At 50.9% G+C, this 18,973-nt stretch overlaps 1 protein-coding gene across 1 annotated transcript; it reads left to right on the top strand.

Moving 5' to 3' along the window:
• Window positions 1-327: 327 nt before the first annotated feature.
• Window positions 328-17,379, top strand: GABRQ (gamma-aminobutyric acid type A receptor subunit theta). Its single transcript, XM_032331033.1, has 9 exons — window positions 328-742; window positions 2,804-2,892; window positions 9,115-9,182; window positions 10,841-11,061; window positions 12,677-12,759; window positions 13,239-13,376; window positions 13,888-14,040; window positions 15,469-15,719; window positions 16,355-17,379. The coding sequence occupies exons 1-9, from the start codon at window positions 594-596 to the stop codon at window positions 17,357-17,359; spliced, it is 2,157 nt and encodes a 718-aa protein (XP_032186924.1). The 5' UTR covers window positions 328-593; the 3' UTR covers window positions 17,360-17,379.
• Window positions 17,380-18,973: the final 1,594 nt, after the last annotated feature.

The raw sequence follows: 18,973 nt of genomic DNA on the forward strand, positions 1-18,973 counted from the left end.
GTGCCCTGCCCCCGGCGGCCAGAATCCCCTCCCGGTCCCCCCCCCCAGCCCCGCCCTGCCGCCCTCACTCGCCCCCCCCCCCACCACCCCCGCCGCGCGAGGCCCGGCACCGCCCCTACCCGTGTCTGAAGCTGGCCAGGGTAGGACTGCAGAGGCCTGAAGGGGCGGGGGGCCTCGGGGAGCGCAGGCTGCGGGCGGAGGCGGCCCCGCGCGCCTTTTTGTGCGGCTCCCGGCCCCTGCGGGATTGGCTGGGTCAGCGCTGCCGTCGGAGTGGGCGGAGCCAGCCGGGCGCCGGGCTGGGAGTCCAGTCGCAGGCAGGAGCGGTCGCAGACGGAGCGCACTTGGCGGCTGCCGGGCGCGCTCTGGGGCCGCTGCGTCGGGCAGAGCTGCTGGAGGGCTGCTCTTCCTGGGCTCTGCGCTCGGGGCTCGGGGCTCCAGCTCGGCTCCCGCGTTCCCTGCTTCCCATACCCTCGCCGGTGGCTCTTTAGAGACTCCCAGCGACCCCCCAGCTGCCTCTCGCCCCGCACTCTGCCTCCATCCCATCCCTTTCCCGCTGCCGTCTCTCGCGCCTTCTAGCCCGGAGCTGTGTGGCCATGGGCATCAGAGGGATGCTGCGAGCCGCCGTGCTCCTGCTACTCATCAGGACCTGGCTCGCGGAGGGCCACGACCCCAGTCCTACCCCAAAATTCCACTTCGAGCTCTCCCCTACCGTGCCCGAAGTCGTCCTGAGCCTCTTCAACTGGTAAGCGGGTACCGCCAGCCTGGGCATGGCGGCGACGGGGACGCGCGAGCGGCCTCGGGCCTCTTGGACGGAGCGGGCTGGGGTCACTTGAACCCGGTTTGCTGAGCCCTGGCACTTGGGTCCTGCCTGCCGGTCCCTGGAGGGGGACGGGGTGGGAGTCGGGGTGGCGGATCGAAATAGAGCTCTGTGCTAAAGCCCACCTGTTAGCGCGGCGCCTCATAGAGCCCCGCATGTACCCAAACTGCAGTCCCGGGGGTGGGGGGAGGACGGTGCCCTGGGCACGTTTTCCCGGTCATACCCATTGGCACCTGCGGGGTTGGGGTGGTAGTGGCACAGGGTGATGCACAAGTCACAAAACACAGAGAGTATAGAGACACCTGTTTGAGTCAGGATTTTAGTCTGTTCCCCGAAGCGCGTGCGTATGTTTGCGTGTGTGTTGAGCGGTGAGAGACCTTTTCGAACGCCGCAGATAGAAATTATGGACTCGACCTCATCGGAGCCCAGACAGTGCGATCAGTGGCTGCATAACCGAATGGCTGTGTGGCCTGAGATGGTGTGCTTTTGTACTTACTCCTGTGAAAACATTTGAAGATTCAGTGGTTCTTTTCTGTGTTTGATTTCAAGTTTGGATCTGCAAGTATATGAAGAGATGTTAAACAAACGGTCAGACTTTACATGTAGATCATACAAAAATGTGTATTTGCAGGAGCTCCGGATCCTGAGGGCTGTCATATGGCTATTGAGTGGTACTAAACAGGCGGGAATGTGTTGTTTTAATTCGAGAATAATACATGTGTACACTTTGGAATGATGCAAAATAAAATCTTGTCATTAAAGATGATTAGAAATAATTTTTAAATGACAAACCAGAAATGAACATGTATTCCGAAAAAAGAGAGGGGGATATAGTCTGGCAAGCTTCCAGCAGTCAGCCCTGCAATGTCCTCCACCCGACATACCAGACTGCGCTAGTGAACTAAGTCTCTCTCTCTCTCTCTCTCTCTGTCTCTCACACACACACACACACACACACACACACACACACACACACACTGTGATTTGGAGGGACTGATGTTCATTCCCTGGTCAATGCCTCAAAGATCCTAAGAGTCATAGTGAAGCCCATGGCCTGTTCTCATTCGCAAACCCCTTTTGGAGAAAAGAGCCCCACTGAATGTCTAGGTGAATTGGATGAGCTTCAGAGAATTCTAGAAAGGCCAGCTCTCTGCAGGGCTGAGCTGTGTGCACTTACATGGGCTCACTCAAAACACGTCTAGGCTGGAAGCATATGCTTAGCCAGAGAGACGTTTGTTCCCAGAATACATGTCTTTTTGAGGGCAGCCCTTGGGCTCCAAAAATCTAAAATGGTTTGATTGGGTGGGGGGTCTTTAATCTCTGCTACATGGGCAAGGCTCTCTCTGCTGCATGTGCCCTTTGTCAAGTCTTAAAAAGCAGAGTTGTATAAACACAAGATTTACATAGACGTGAGAACAAAATGCCCAGTCCTAGCTTGTGTAGGGAAATGTACCTGAGCTGGAGAATGTAAATTGGCTGCCTCAGCTTGGAGCGGGGGAACACTGAGGGTGGAAGGTGACCTTTCCTGAGGCCATCGGGTGCCCCTGGAAGGACCCCCAGCAACCTGGAGAGCCACATCCAGGCTGATGGCAAGATGGAGCTTCTTAAGGGGTTGAAGTGACACATTTATCTCAGGCCTTGAACCTGCCCACTCCCTCCCCTCTCCACTTCCCCTACAGTCTCCCCTCCTCATGCCCCCCCTCCCCAGTCCTGCCTGGTAACAAGTATCCAGTCTTTGTGCCCCATTCTCTAGATAAAAGCGGAAGGGGGGAGGGGAAAAAGAGTGCGTCACACTGCGCTTCTGGCTGACTCATTGCAGGGAGGGAGAGGAGCAGGGAGAGATGGGTACACATATGTACATGTATGACTGTACATGTCGGCGTGTGTGCAGGAGGAAAGAAGGCTCCAGCACGTTGACACCTGGGTTCTTTGTTGCTTGCTCCCTGAGAAGGAATGTGGCGTTTACTGATGACTTCTCTGTTGCAGCAAAAATTGTGCCAATGAAGCTGTGGTTCACAAGATTTTGGACAGGGTGCTGTCGAAATACGATGTCCGTCTGAGGCCAAATTTTGGAGGTAAGCCACATCGAGATACTCGAATCCTTTGTGTTAGGTGGAGTAGAGCTGAGACAGATGCACCGAGACAGCGGCACTCGGGATGTGACCAGTGGCTCTCACACTTTTCCTCTACGGGCCCCGCCTTCCTACCTCTGTGGAAAAGCTGCCTCAGAGCACTTCCATGCCTCCAGCCTGCAGGCCTTTTGCACTGTCCCCAGCAATTTCCCACTTCTCTGCCTTCTCTTGCAAGGGGCCCTCAGTTCCCCTCCCTCAGAAGAGCCTGAAGCTTACTCGCAGGCGTGGCTGGAGAAGCAGTAACCCAGGATGGGCTCAAGATCTCCCACTCCATCTCTGCTGGGGGGTGGCGGGACACATTCGGCTACTCGATCACACCTTCTTTGCACCTTGGACACTTGCAAAGTGATTAGCTTGTTCAGCTCTGTTCAAAGCTAACGGCATGGGCTTCTCCGCCCAGTTTACTTTTCCCTCTGGCGTCCTGGGCACTTCCACCTCTGCCGCCCCTTCCCAAAGCCTCCAGCTCCCACCAAGTGCAGTTCATTTAACACACTGCAGCAGTGTGATCTTTATAAATCCAGCCTGATCCCCTCACGAACTTTTGATGGCATTATTGAACTGCCAAGTATAATCCAAACTCCGTGGCCTAGCACTCAGACGTCAAGCACAGAGATGAGAAATGACAAGGACCCTGACACTGGGAGCCCATCTGGGCTCAGTCACACAGCGTTAAGGGACAGGCAGTCTGCTCCAACCCCACAGAACAGGAGTAGCGTTCTTTGGCCCAGGGGCCACCCACCCGGGAAACCTAGACCAAGGACAGACAAAAGGAAGGGAGGGTGTACTAAGTAGAAGTTAGTCACATTTCAGCTCAAAGGAAGAGGAAACAGAGAAAGAACTAAAAGTCAGAGTGGCTAAGTTGGAGAAAGCACTCCACTTCCTGCTGGTGGGAGAACTGGACACCGCCTCTAAAGGGTTAATGAATGCTGTTTGTTAATGAATTCACATTTGTACATATGAATAGAGGTCTTTTGAATGCGCAGTGCCTCCACCCTGAAGGGCCCTCAGCCAGTGAGCTCTACCGTGTAGCCCACCAGTGTGGGGTGCTGGGATGTGTCTGGAGAGGCCCCTGGAAAACCAAAGCCCCAGGCTTTGGAAGTGGGACACTTAACTGGTGTCGCCTTTGCTGTGTGGCTCCCTCTGAGGGGAGCTCTCTCCGGGATCCAAGGTGAGTGGGCGCTGGGCCTCAGGGAGCTGGAGTGGAGAGGCCAGAAGGTTCTTTGAGTGGGGGGATTCAGAGGCTAGGGCACACACTGGTTTTGGAACCGTCGCACCAAGCTCTGGCGGCTGTCAAGGGAGTAGCTACTCCACTTTCTCCTTTCCTCATTTTCACCTTTCGCAACAAAGGCTGACCGACAGCCGTTCAAGTGCACCTGGCACACCCTGCCCACTGTTTCAGGGGCCTTCTCAGCCGGCAGCCAGGGCCAGGCGGAGGGAGCAGAGGCAAGGCCCTGCCGCTGGGGATTATCAGGCGTGGCTGGTCCAGGGCATCTCCAAGGCACCGCACCACCATCTTCGGAGCTAACCCGGATTTGTTCGCACCTGATGCCCAACCTCCTAAATAACACTAAGCTTTCTGGTCCTGTAGACCTGGGGCATGCGAGAAAAGATGGGTCCTCATGAAGGTGGGAGAGCAAGGCCAGTGCAGGACCTTCTAGCATTTAGAGAGAAAAAGACACTACGTGCTCTGTCTAGAACTGTCCTCTGGGCTGGGCGGTGGGAGGTGGGCATGGAATGCCAATCAATGGGACACTGGGTCAGGGGTTTCAGTGTTGGGGTGACCCAGGACTCCCTTCAGTGCCTCCCACTGGACACAGAATCAAATTCCTCTCTGTCTGAAGTGAAATAGAGATTCAAGGACACACACACACACACACACACACACACACACACACACAGAGGCTTCTCCTAACTGTGGTCAGTTTGGGTGGGTCAGTAATGAGGCTGTGGGAGCCTTATTGCTCCTTGAGAGCAGGAGGAGGAAGAGCCAGCTGCTTCTTTCTGGGCAAGAGAAGTGGGATTCTACAGTGTTGCCAAAGGCAGTTCCTTGAGGACCTCACCTAGTTCAGCACGTGGCATGGCACAGGTGTAGAGTGAAGGAACGAGTGGGACAGCCTCATCATTCCTTCATTTATCTCTTCTTCCTCTGGTACTCTAATGGCTGCTAAGGAGGAAAGGACTTGTCGTAGCAAAACTTCTAAGAGGGAAGAAGTGGTTAACCCCTTTCTGCCTTCCTGAGCCCATCAGGAGGGATAACAATGGGATATAAGACGGATGCCGTCACCCCAGAGACAGCATTTAGACAACTTACCTGGAGATTTCTTGTTCCCTTCCATAGGATCCCTTGGCTAAACTCTCACAAGGTGCCCCCACTAGATTGGTAAACTGGAAAATAGTCCCAGGTCTCCTTCCTCCGGGCTACACTCCCAGGTCAGGACTCCTGGCTTGGTGAGGAAAAAGGGGGCTGCATTTCAGCTCCCGCATACTCCTTCCACTGAGGGCCCTTGGACAAGGCTATGTCCTGGCCCTGTAGGGTTTGGGTCCCCCAGGACTCCACTGTGCCTGAGTAGCACAGTCTGACCCAAGAGTGAGGGGGGGGCAGGGATGGCTGCATGGCCCCTCTAGGGCTTGTCGCCTGCTTAACACACTTTCTACCCTCTAAAGGCTATAATAAAGAACTACATTTCTAGAAACCTCTATCACTACACCATTGCCAGAAATCATTCACAGTAGCCTGAAGTGCTGCGGCCATTCAGATGCTGATCCCGATCACTTGTCACTGCTTGAAACCCTGGGATAGGAAGAATGCTCTTCCGTCTTCACAGCTCCACTTCTGGACTGTCAGCCCGCAGGGAAGCCAGCAGGCTAAAACTGCAAGGGTCACGCATGTTCCCATAGCAGCGCTGTGGCGCAGTACATACAGCATGATGTCTTACCTGTGGGGCTAGGTGAAGACAGCTTTCAGCCGATAGGAAACAACAAAAAAGTGTTTTTCCACAGCACCTTATAGTTTACTACATATCTTCACATCCATTTTTACACTTGAGAGGGCAGTGCTGACACCGAGGACCAAAAAAGAAAGCCAGGAGACAGAAAAACACTGAAGACAGACATACATTCAGTGACACTCACATGTTAACATACACAGACACCCTCACATGTGCACTCACAGGAACCAACCCACAAGTTCGTTCACTTACAGATTCAGTATACACACTTACCTGCGCTCACATTTATACATGCTCACACATCTATGTACGTACGAACATGCGTACACATGCACATACATGCGTGAACGTGTTCTTGCAAACACACTCAAAAATGTATTCACGCACAGGGGCGCCCGAGTGGCTCGGATAGCTAAGGGTCTGACTTCCGCTCAGGTCATGATCTTACGGGTCCTGGGATCAGGCTTCCTGCTCAGCGGGGAGTCTGCTTGTCCCTCTGCCCCGCCCCACTACTCGTACTCTCTCTCTCAAATAAATAAATGAAATCTTCTAACATATTCACATGCTTCTGCTCTCACATTCACTTATACTCACACACAGACATGCTCACATATGCAAGCACACTGCCAGGCTCACTCACATACATACAAACATCCACACAAGTGCTTGGATGTCCACACACATGAACATACATATTAACATGTTCACACATTCACTCATACATATAAATTACTCATATTCACCCACGTGCCTGAAAATGCTGATATCACTGTGCACGTGACTGCGTGCAAACAGGCTAATGCTGTTTACGTACGAGCTCACGTCAGAGCTTGCTCACACAAGCATGTCCACCTATTTAGCAGTTCACAGAAACATGCCCACGCATGAACCGGCTCACACATGAACACACATCCACATCCCCGTGCACAAACACACTCACACATGAACATGCTCACGTCTTCCCTCATACCTGCACAGGACACATTAACATACATGAATACGCTCGTGGATTCACTTGTACCTTGGCATGGTCACACATTCAGTTATACACAAAGACACCCGTGTACACTCATATTTAATCACACACAAACATGCTCACACATCCACTCAAGCACAGAAAGGTGCTCACACCTTTGTTTCAGGTGTACAAATACACTCCGACACCCACATATGTACGTGTGGTGAGTGTGAGTATGTAGCATGATCACTAATCACATTTCTAACTTGCATACATACAAGTAGGGCCACACACACAGACTTTCACATGATGAACGTGCTCACTCACACTGACCGTAAGTCACATGCTCACACTTTCACTTGCGTTCCCAGACATTCACTCACACACTTTCAATTACGCATTCCCTCAGCCATGCACTTAACATGCTCACACACAGACTTACACATGAATATGCTCATACACATGGACACACAGACACATCCACTCAGTACACAAACATACATACACTCATGTAAAAGCAACTTCGACACACAAACATGAGAGTGCATTCACTCGCATGTGGACATGATTACAAGTACATGCACAGGGAAACAGGAAACACATTCACTCCCACACAAACATGCTCACATACATGAAACACCAGTTCACTCACACACATATGAATATACTCATGTTCACATGCTCACATACAAATTTGCTCACACACACAAACTCACAAGTACATACATGCTCACACATTCACTTGCACATGAACACATTCATACACTCTCTTCCACACACCAACCTGCCTACATGCTTCCCTATGCTTACACACTTACTCATATGCAAACCCAAAAGCATGCTTATGCATTCACTCACGTATGAACACACAAATTCACTTCTATGCACGGACATGCTCAGACATTCCCACGCGCATTAACAAGCTTACATACACTCACACACTTACAAATTCACTCACTCAAAGTTGCACGTGAACACACATGGCCATTTGCATCTGAACACACATTCACTCCCACACAACATGCCGACATGCCTGAACGTGCTCACACATTCACTCCCACGCAACACAAGCACACAGACGTGCTCATGCATTCTCACACACAGACATACCTACTCTCATGGGCACACTGACATATTCACCTGCACGTGAACACAATCACACATTCACCTGTGCATGTGAATATACTCACATACACTCATGTGCACAACACACACATTCATTCACACAAAGACGCGGACTAGCTCACAGACGGACATACTCACATGCCCTCGCGCGAGTATGCTCCTGCACAAATATTGGCTCTTGTTTTTGAGCTCATCACTCTTGAGTTTTTAATCACAAAATCATTTAGAAAAAGAGTGCTTCATCCCCTTGTTTTCTCTTTATTTCACCCGGGCCCCTTCCTCTCATCATACCATGATGGGCCAGGCGAGGCCCTGCTGAGTGGTTGGCCTGCAGTTATCATGAGATCAGTGCTGTCCTGATTCTGATTTTACCCATGAGGAAACTTGGGCTCAGTCAGGTTAGGTAACTTTTGCAATGTTTATTTAAATTCCAGTTAGCTAATGTACACTGTCATAAGAGTTCCAGGTGTACAGTGAACGGACTGAAGAACTCCGTACGCCACCCGGCTCTCATCCCCATCGCCTGTCTCCCCCATCCCCCACCCCTTGCCTCTGGTGACCGTCAGTTCGTTCTCTAGAGTTACGAGTGTTTCTTGGTTGGCCTCTCTTCCCTACCCCCTCCACTTTCATGGTTTTGCTTCTTAAATTCCACATATGAATGAAATCCTGTGGTATTTGTCTTCCTCTGACTTATTCCGGTTAGCGTAATCCTTCTAGTTCCATCCACGTCATTGCAAATGGCAAGAGTTCATTCTTGTTCGTGGCTGAATAATATCCCATCACAGCTTCTGCATCCATTCATCAGTCGATAGACACTTGGGCTGGTCCCGTGGTTTAGCTACTATAGATGATGCTGTTATATAAATATCAATATCAAGGTGCATGTGCCCTTCAAATTAGTATTTTTGTATTTTGGGTAAATATGCAGTAGTGCCATTACTGGATCATAGGGTAGCTCTATCTGTAACCTTCTGAGGAACGTCCACCATTCTGGAAAACACTGTGGAGGCTAGGTAACTTATTCAAGGTCACACAGCTAGTAAGTGTCAAAATGGGGTCCAAACCCAGGCAGTCTGGCTCCTGAGTCCGTACTTTATCATACCCTGCATGTAATAGTGTCTTCCTGTGTTGCAGGTGCCCCTGTGCCCGTGGGAATATCTATGTATGTCTCCAGTATTGAGCAGATCTCGGAAATGACTATGGTAAGTATGCCAGCTTCAGCCATGGGCCTGGGAGCAGGGAACATGTGGCAAGGAGCAGACCCATAAGCCAACTCCAACTGTCCTGACTTGCAACAGAGCCCCATAAATGAACTTAGTAGGTTTTGGAAACTACAGCCACATGCAACAAAAAAAATAAATCAATCCAAATGACTTATAAACCTAAAGCTTAAAGGCTTATGAAGGTTTTAAAAAAGAATATAGAATACTGCCTTTGTGCCTTTGTGGTAAGACTTCTTTAAAAAGTCGTAGAAAACAGAAGCCATAAAAATAAATAATTTCAACTTTATTAAAATTCTCTATAGGGGCGCTTGGGTGGTTCAGTCGGTTAAATATCTGCCTTCGGTTCAGGTCATGACCTCGGGGTCCTGGGATGGAGCCCCGCCTCAGGCTCCCTGCTCAATCTGCTTCTCTCTCTCCGTCTGCCCCTCCCCACCTCTCTCTCTGTCTGTCTCTGTCTCTCTCTCCCTCTAATAAATAAATAAAATCTTTTTAAAAATTCTATCTAGCCAAAACTTCTAGAACCTCTGTTTAGCATAACAGACAAATAAAACCAGTATAACAACTATAAAAGGATAAGTCAGAGTGGACTGAGATACATGCAGTACAAAGAAGTGCTGTTGAAAGTGTTTGTTTGTTTGTTTATCAAAGAGAGAGAGAGAACACAAGCAGGGAGACCAGCAGGCAGAAGGAGAAGCGGACTCCCTGCCGAGCAGAGAGCCCGATGTGGGGCTCGATCCCAGGACCCTGGGATCATGACCTGAGCCGAAGGCAGACGCTTAACCCACTGAGCCACCCAGGTGCTCCAATAAGAATATTTTTAAAACAATAGAAAAATGATTAGAGAATTTGAACAGGAACTTCACTTTTGTGAAGAAAACCAAGTACCAGATGAACATTGAAAGTGTGTTTGACCTTATTATTAATCACTGAAATGCAAAATAAGATCAGAGCAAGAATCCGTTCTATACGTACCAGATGGGCAAAAGTCAAAAGTCAGACGGTAGCAGTGCTGGCCAGGCAGGAGCACTGGGAACTCTCATTTTCCCTTGCTGAGGGGGTAAAGTGGAACTTTCATGTCATTATTTTTATTTCATGTTGACTTTGGTGTAATACATAATATATTCACATGAGAGAATGTTCTCTCCAGTGCGACTGAACAAATTTTAATTACAGACATCAACATGAAGGAATCTCACAAATAGAATTTTGAGTGAAAGAAACAAATTATGAATGCATACGTATGATTCCATTTGGAAGAAAAATTCAAAAATAGGTCCAAGTAGGCAGTATGTTTCGTAGAAATACATACATAGACAATAAAGCTAACCAAAAGCAACAGAGCTATTCTCATTAAAATCTAAGATAATGGATACGGCTGGGAGGTAGGTGTGGAGAGTATGTTCTGGAAGAAACACATTGAAACTTGAAAGTTGTTGGTAATAGTTCACTTCTTAACCCAGATTGTAATTGTATGAAGCTCAGTTTATTCTTCACATTTAACACTCTTACGTGTCCCAGTACTCATCTATATTTGGGATGTGTTTTGTACACCCGCACGCACACACGCACACACACACTTTGAGGGTGGACAGCCACACAACCTCATTTACGACTGGGAGTTCCCTTTCTCTCCTCAGGACTATACGATCACAATGTTTTTTCATCAAACCTGGAAAGATCCACGTTTAGCATACCATGAGACCAACCTGAACTTGACCCTGGACTATCGGATGCTGGAGAAGTTGTGGGTCCCTGACTGCTACTTTCTAAATAGCAAGGATGCTTTTGTGCATGACATAACGGTGGAAAATCGCGTGTTTCAGCTTCACCCAGATGGAACAGTGCGGTATGGCATGCGGTGAGTTTTCCCCTGGCAGGCTTCCTTCTCCCCACGGAGTAGCCCATGAATGCACGTAAGGGACACACTAAGGAGCCCGTTGGTGTCTTACAACTGCCCCCTCGCTCGGCCTACCTAGCAGTCAAAGTGAAACCTTCGGATGTTTCCACAGCCGTCCTCGGCTGTCGTGTCCGCACACCTTGCCCATCCTTCAGTCCCTAACTTCAATGCCGTCTTTGTCAAGAAACCCTCCTTGATTTTCTGCATTCGAAGAACTCTCCCTCCCCCTTGGCATGGCGTACATTCTGTTAGGTATCTTTGTTTCTTTTCTCTTCCATGATGCGAGGGAGGGAGACAAATGAACGCCGAAGCCCACGCGGTGGTCATCGGTTGTTGGTCGTATCTGCACAGGCCGGGACCGGGGCTGTGCCATGTATGTCTGTCGAGTAAGGCTCTGCGCACACAGGAGGCACACGAGCAGGACATCCTCACTGGCTTATTTAGAGCCCAGCGTGTGGTCGCTGGGGCGCCCCTCGCAGCATCATCTCTTACAAACTATCATTAAGACAAGCGTGAGAGAGAAGCGCAGCTCAGAAAATTGCTGCAAGAGGCAGTTGCGCCAGGGCTCAGCCCCCATCTCTGAGTCTCTCTTTCTCTGGGATGCTCCCGCTCCGTCCCTTGGTTTCTCTCTCCTTTCTCCGCCGTCCAAGGTGCTAGAGTGAAAAAAACAACAAAGCTGCATGGAGGATCCATGCAAGGATCACGCACGCACGCACGCACGCACGCACCCTACCCGGTGTACAAAATGGAAATGACCTCGAAGGTTGAACGGGAGTGGGCCCGGTCTCCCTTCTGCCACTTCTGCGGCTCCTCCAAGGTCCTTCCTCAGATTCTGCTCGCACACACACCACGTGGCAACTTGAAAGCCCCGCCCAACACTCCACAGCCCGCCTTAGACATGCGAATAGCTCCTACCCCCTTACACCTAGTGCTGTCATTTTGCACAGCCCCGGTGGCCCGTGTGCACAGAGACGGAGCCGCCCCCACAGCCGCCGTCGGGCCTGAGCTACAGCTCGCAGCCATGCCCGCACACCACGTACTCGCACTCCACGCCGCACCGGGCAGCTCAGCGGCTTCAGGGCAGCGCCGTTTCCCATTGACAGCCTTGCTCTTTCTTCAGCAATAAGGCCGCTTTCTGTCCCTCTGTCCAGTCTCCTCAAGGGCCCTTCCCATCCTGCTGACCTGAGGTTTCCTTTCAGCCCTCTTGGTGTCTCTGTCACATACACATTCCCTCTCTCCGCCTACACAGCTGTGACCCAGCTTTCCTCTAGGAGGAAGGAAAGGAAGAGGAAAAAGAGGGAAAGAAAACGTGAGGGAGGGAGGTGGGCAGTGAGCAGTGGGCAGTGAGCAGTGGGCAGTGAGCAGTGGGCAGTCGGCAGTGGGCAGTGAGCAGTGGGCAGTCGGCAGTGGGCAGTAAGCAGTGGGCAGTGAGCAGTGGGCAGTGAGCAGTGGGCAGTGAGCAGTTTCTGCTAGCGTAAGCAGTCTGGGAACGTGTTGGGTGGGTCAGTACCTGGAGTATCTCTCCAATTTCCCAGGCTTGACTCGCCTTTCCCTTCCTTTTGTTTTTCCTCTGCAGACTTACCACCACGGCAGCTTGTTCCCTGGATCTGCAGAAATTCCCTCTGGACAAGCAGGCCTGCAAGCTGGAAGTGGAGAGCTGTACGTCTGTCTTCCAAGCCCCTCCTTTTCTGCTTGAAGTTACTGTCCTGCAGAAACCAAGGCAGAGTGGACAGGGACAAGGAGGGCATTATCTCCCCTACTTCCTCCCTCCGCATTCTCTCTCTCTTCAACAGATGAACACACAGACAGAAGTATACACGTAGCATCTGGGAGATGGTGGCCTTTCATGTGTGAATAGTCAGTCCCACGGAGAAATTACAGCTTGCTATTGGGAAACCATGTACAAGCTAGCGGATAGGAACACATCTGTTTGCTCTGTTTTCTTTCCTGGCCAAGAAAGTCCAAAGGGAGAATTCCCTTGCCAAGTGCCCCCCTCCTTTGTGCTCAGACTCAGAAAACCTCAAAGGTGCCCCCAGAGTGCAGGCTCTGACCATCCCTTGGTTTCCACAGCCTGCGCTGCAGTGAAATCTGCCTATGCCTGCTTTCTCAGACTGACTCTATTTCTTTCCCTCTCCCAGATGGCTACACGGTTGAAGACATTGTGTTATACTGGGAAGGCGATGGGAATGCCATCCAGGGGACTGAGCAGCTGCACATTCCTCAGTTCAGCTTCCTGGGCAAGACAATGTCCAGCAAAGAGATGGTTTTCTACACAGGTGGGTCTGATCTTCTCTCCCATTTCTTCTCTCTTGTAACCTGGAACACTCCTGGACATCTGCCTGCCTTTGACCTCTGCACTCTCTGTTGCCTCCTCTCCTATTCCTTCTGGCTCTAGACACCTTCCAAAACCCCCTTCAAGTGAGAAAATGGGTATGGACGCGCTTGGCCAACCTTGATGCTTTACAGGTGTAAGAGGTTCATGCTCTTCCTCTCTTGAGCCAGCCTCTCCCCCTCCCTCTGTTTGTCACTTAGAAATATTCCCGATATCTCCTATTTCAGAACTCCAGTTGACATGAAACAAGTGAAGAAGGAAGGAGGAGAGAACAAATCAGCCATGCCATATGGGCCTACAGACATGCCACTGTCACTGGCCTTAAGGTGGCAAATAGGGTCAGATTGGCAGGCTGCCCAGGCTGGACTATTAGGGGCTTCCCTCCTCTATCCGGTACTTCACCCTGAAAATCCCCTCAGCCCTACAATGCTAACACCAGTGTGTCTCCTTGCCAGGTTCCTATGTGCGCCTGATACTGAGGTTCCTGGTCCAGAGGGAAATCACCAGCTACCTTGTGCAGATCTATTGGCCTACTGTTCTCACCACTGTTGTCTCTTGGATATCGTTTTGGATGAACTATGAATCTTCTGCCGCCAGGGTGACAGTTGGTAGGTCCTCTCCTCTTCCCAGGGAGGAACCTGGATCCTCTTGCTCAGAAAAAAGTCAGGAGTAAGAGAGTAATACTTGAGGGGGTATGTGACTGCACAAGCAGGGAAGCATTTGTCCAGGGGCTTAGCCCAGCAGAGAGACTGATATTACAGACAAGTGTGGGGGCGGGGGGAAGCCATCAGGGCTGGGATCTTGGTATGTCAGAGCCAAAGCATTAGAGTGCATTATTTGCTGGATACGTGAATGGATAAGGCACAAATTTAGATCAGAAATGCAATACAGCAAACTTTGATTAAGCAACATATCAAAATGCCCATCAAAATGGCAGTAGGACTTCCAATGAAGTCCTAACCCTCAATGAGTAATCTAGTGGAATGCTGGGATGGATACTGTGAGATGCCGAAGGAGGAAATGACCCAGATCTTGTTGGCTAAAACTGCACCAGAAAAGTCTTGCTCAAACTGGGTTATCAAGACTTGTAGGAAGCAGAGGCATAAGACTTGTCATTCACTAAAACATGAAATTGCTATCAAAAGACACAGTGGGGGACACCTGGGTGGCTCAGTCATTAAGCATCTGCCTTTAGTTCAGGTCATGATCCCAGGGTCCTGGGATCGAACCCCGCATCAGGCTCCCTGCTCAGCGGGAAGCCTGCTTCTCCCTCTCCCACTCCCCCTGCTTGTGTCCCCTCTCTCGCTGTGCCTCTGTCAAATGAATAAATAAAAATGTTTAATTTAAAAAAAAAGATACAGGGGCCCTAAAAGGAGACTGAGTCACAGCGTGCCAGGGGTAGGAGCTGTGGGGAAATAGGGGAGTTGTAGAGAGAGAGGAGGGGTGACTTGGAAAGACCTTGCAGTTCGCGTTTAAGCAGTTAGAACGTCATGTCCAAGCAACGGGGAGAACCAGAGGTTTCGAATAGTACCAGGGTGGGGCCTACGGAATCAGGTCCCAAGTTGATCTGGTCCCAGTGGGCCCCACATCCAGGTCTGGTTTTTTCTTCACCATCTATGGGGCAGAGTCCTTTAGGAGCACATGTTGGACTAAACCTTTGATATTTGTGTAATATTTTAAGGGCTCACAGACCTTTCTGAGGGACATGATCTAAAAGAACGCCTATGCGCTGGAGGGCAAAAGAGGCTGGAGGTGTAAGTCACTGTGAAACCACGGCTGGAGACTTTGGACTTGATCCTAAGTGCAATGAGAAAAATCACAGAATCATCAAAGCACAGGCTGGGTGTAAAGCTGGGGACAAAGAGCAAAGAGAGCACCTGAGCGAAGTCTCCAGGCCCAGAGAGCTGAAGGCCTTCGGCTGCGGCTCTCCCAGCCCCAGAGAGGAGGGCTGCTCCCTTCCTGTAGCATACGGGCCCAGTGGCTTACCGAGAACTTCAGCCGCCTGAGGGGCTAATCCTGTGCCGTGCTCTTTATAGGTCTGACGTCGATGCTCACCCTGAACGCCATCAACTCTCATCTGTGGGATGAACTCCCCCAAGTGGCCTGTATTAAGGCCATCGACATCTATATGGTCGTATGCTTCTTCTTCGTGTTCCTGTCCTTGCTGGAGTATGTCTCCATCAACTATCTTTTCTACAGCCGAGGAGGATCCAGGCGCACCCAAAGGCGACACAGGAGAGCCCGAAGAGTCATGGCCCGCTACCGCTACCAGGAAGTGATGGTGCAGGTTTGGCTCTCTGAAAAACAGTCCGCTTTCCCTGATTAGGGATTAGGCACCTTCTTAAGCCTGAGCTTAGCCCCTGACCCTTTTGCATTTCGTAGTTCCCTTAATCCTCACACGGCACACACTCTCTCACACACAGACACACACACACACACACACACACACACACACATCAGATAACAAAGAAATAGAACACTTTATCGTCACTCCTTTATAGGTCAAATCATTGTCGCAAGGTCACAAAGCAGTAAGTGGCAGAACTAGACCTTCCCAGACCCTTTGACTTCAAATCCAGTCCACTTCGCACACTTTCAAGGGCTGGTGATGGGACAGAGGGAAGAGGAGCACAGGCCGGCTGGAAGGAAGGGAAAGACGCCAGAGGAGCCGGCCTACCCCTCCTTCCTTTGCTCTTTCCATTCCCAAAGCCATGCTGAGCCTTTTGTCGCTCGCGGGCAGTACGGTACCTCCCGGCGGCACCCGCTTCCTTCACAGGAAGCCCAGCCACACCCGCCTGAGGAGGCTTGGCTCCTTCCACCACATAGCACTGCGGAGAGAGCAGCTGCCCCAGGGAGACACGGGCTGGGCAGCCCCCGCAGGTTTGTCTTACATGCTAACAGCCTCTTGGTCCTGTTCCTCAGCCCTTTGCACGCCGGAGATGCCGGAAAGAGATGATGCTGTCAGTGGAAAAGATCACCAGTCACACTGCGAGTGCTGACGCGGAAAGCCCTCGCCCTCTTCCGCCCTCCCCACCGCCGGTGCTCATTCATGTAGGCTATGACCGTCCCGAAGTCAGAAGTCTATCCACCATCTCCCTGAAGGGTGACCAGATTAGCATAGAAGACGAAAGTGGCTCTCTTTCCTCCAGACCAGTGCAGGCCTGCCTGGCAAGCCTAGAAAGCCTCAGCTCTTTGATCTCCATCCCAGGGCAGGCCCCATTGGCCACCTCAGAAAGCCTTAGCTCACTTTCTTCTCTCTCGGAGCAGGCCTGGACGGGCTCTAGGGAAAGCCTGAGTGATCGCCCCTCCACCTCAGAGCAGGCCCTGCACAGGAATGGCTTTCACTTTAGTGGTTCTGAGACTGATGACGGTGTTATTTGTCCTGAAACCCACAACCGTGCTGACGCCCATGGCCCTGCTGATACTCGTGACCCAGAAGATCCCAAAGAGAACTTGAGCTCGGATGAGAGTCATGGCCATGGCCCTAGGGGGAGGCATCTGCTTGTCTATGGCCACAGGTGTGTGCAGGAAGCAAGCTACAGCCTTGAGGAGATCCGTAGCAACCTTGAGGAGATCCGTAGCGACCTTGAGGAGATCCGTAGCGACCTTGAGGAGATCCGTAGCTTGCCTGATGACATCAGAGTTGAGAGTGGCTACCTTGACCTTGAGAAGCAACTTAGGCGTGATCTTGATAGTACCTGGAGCCTTAATGTTGATGGGTTCCCAGGCTTTGACCAAGACAAGGACAGTAACTCAGAGTCTGATGACAGTCGCCCCCCGAGTCCTAGGTGCTCCTTCAGCGAAGTGTTCTCCTCCAAGCTCTTTGACCCTGACTATGTCCCTCAGGTCGACAAGTGGTCCCGGATCCTCTTCCCTCTTGCCTTTGTGGTGTTCAACATTGTCTACTGGGCATATCATCTCTATTAGTCCCATAGTGCCCCTTTCAAGGTTCCGCCTGATCCCATTTTGCCTTCTTTTCTTGGTTCACTTTATTTTGTGATTATTTGGACAGTTGAATCAGTTCCGCCCTTCTCTTTATAAACATGAGGTGGGAAGTAGTTGAAAAGGATGTGTTCTAGCTGGAAGGAAAGGGACTGAGGAGGAGCTGGAGGTATCCCAGCACACTGATTTTCCTTTTCTGCGAGAGGACTATCACCTTTTCAAAGACTCCTAACATCTGTGAAGCACAGAAAAGCCCCTGGAAATGCTCGGAGGACAAAGCCAGGACGGGAGACAGAGGAATGCGTAAACATTTCTGGGCGTTTTTCTGCCCCCACCCCCACCCCCAGCCCCGTGATGTGTTGAATTTCCTTTTACATTACTGTTTTTCTTCTATTTTTCCCCTCCTAGGAATTGAGTCCTTGCTCACCCCCTGATTAAGGTTTCACCAGAGAAAGTCAAGCTAGGTTGAGCAGGGGTACACAAGGGGGGCACTAGCCATCGTGTGAAAGTGCAGGGGGCTGGCTCTAGGTGACTTGGGGAGATCTGAAAGTGCCTCTTCCCCACTGAGTGAGATGTCAAAGTGAGAGATCATGTTTCCAGCAGGAGCTTGCAGGGGGTGATGAGGTCAAGTTGGAGATTCCCAGATTGAACTGGCATCTCTGGAGGGACTGGGACTTCTCTTGTCTATATTTCTGCTTGACGATGTTTGATATTTCAGACTGGGGACTGGGTACGTCTGTCCAGGTCAGATGCTGACTTGATCACTAGTCCCAGAGCAAACACTTGCTGAAAGAAGACTAGGGTCAGGAAATTCCAACTTGCTGTTTCATTCCCTGGTCTAGAACAGCAGACGAACAGTTGTTGTGAATCTCTGTAGTAATCCTGTGTGTCTAGTGCGTAGCAGATGTCAACAAGCTCACCGACCCATCATATTGTCACGGCCTCACAGGAGCCCAGTGAGCCAGGGAAGGCAAAGCACGTTGTCCCCACTCTTCCGAGGGGAGAAGATGGAGCTTCTGTCTCATGCTTAAGGCTGGTAAGTGGTAGAGCCACGCCACTTGTTCTTCTTTCTCCTTATCCTCTTAACTCTCTCAACTGAAGTGCTCCCCTTTCTCCTCCCTCTTTACAAACGGGGGTGCTCCATCAGGCTAGCTACTAGGCACCAGACCTCATTCTATAGCGCACGGGACAGCTCTGCAGGAAGTGGCCCGTGACCGGCCAGTGAGTGTGAACCAAGCACACGAAACATGGGTACTGCCCACCCGGGGGGCCACCAAGGGAAATAGAAAGTAGCCTGCGCTCCCTTTCCTAGCAGCTCCACCTCGCTAATGGAGGCCACGGGGGAACAAGACTTGCCGAGCACTCAGCCTGTGTTTCTCCTTCCTGCCTAGGCAGCCTCTCCCACAGCCCCTCAGACACCTACCCTTTTAAGTGTGTGTCCGTGTTTGTGTTTCTGTGTATAGCTGAGTGCATGTGTGCATCACAGTAATTCTGTATGTACATACACCCATTTGAGAAGCTGTACAGTTCTGTGTATAGTAATGTAAATCTATATCGGTGTGTATAAAAGTGTATATATAACAACCCCTATGAAAGAGT

The sequence above is a fragment of the Mustela erminea genome, chromosome X (genome assembly GCF_009829155.1).
Source record: "Mustela erminea isolate mMusErm1 chromosome X, mMusErm1.Pri, whole genome shotgun sequence".
NCBI classification, from domain to species: domain Eukaryota; kingdom Metazoa; phylum Chordata; class Mammalia; order Carnivora; family Mustelidae; genus Mustela; species Mustela erminea.

Coding starts and splice junctions, on each gene's coding strand:
- GABRQ (XM_032331033.1), top strand. CDS start 594: ATGGGCATCAGAGGGATGCTGCGAGCCGCCGTGCTCCTGCTACTCATC. Junction 12,760..13,238: donor CAAGCTGGAAGTGGAGAGCT/GTACGTCTGTCT, acceptor TCCCTCTCCCAG/ATGGCTACACGGTTGAAGAC. Junction 14,041..15,468: donor TGCCGCCAGGGTGACAGTTG/GTAGGTCCTCTC, acceptor TGCTCTTTATAG/GTCTGACGTCGATGCTCACC.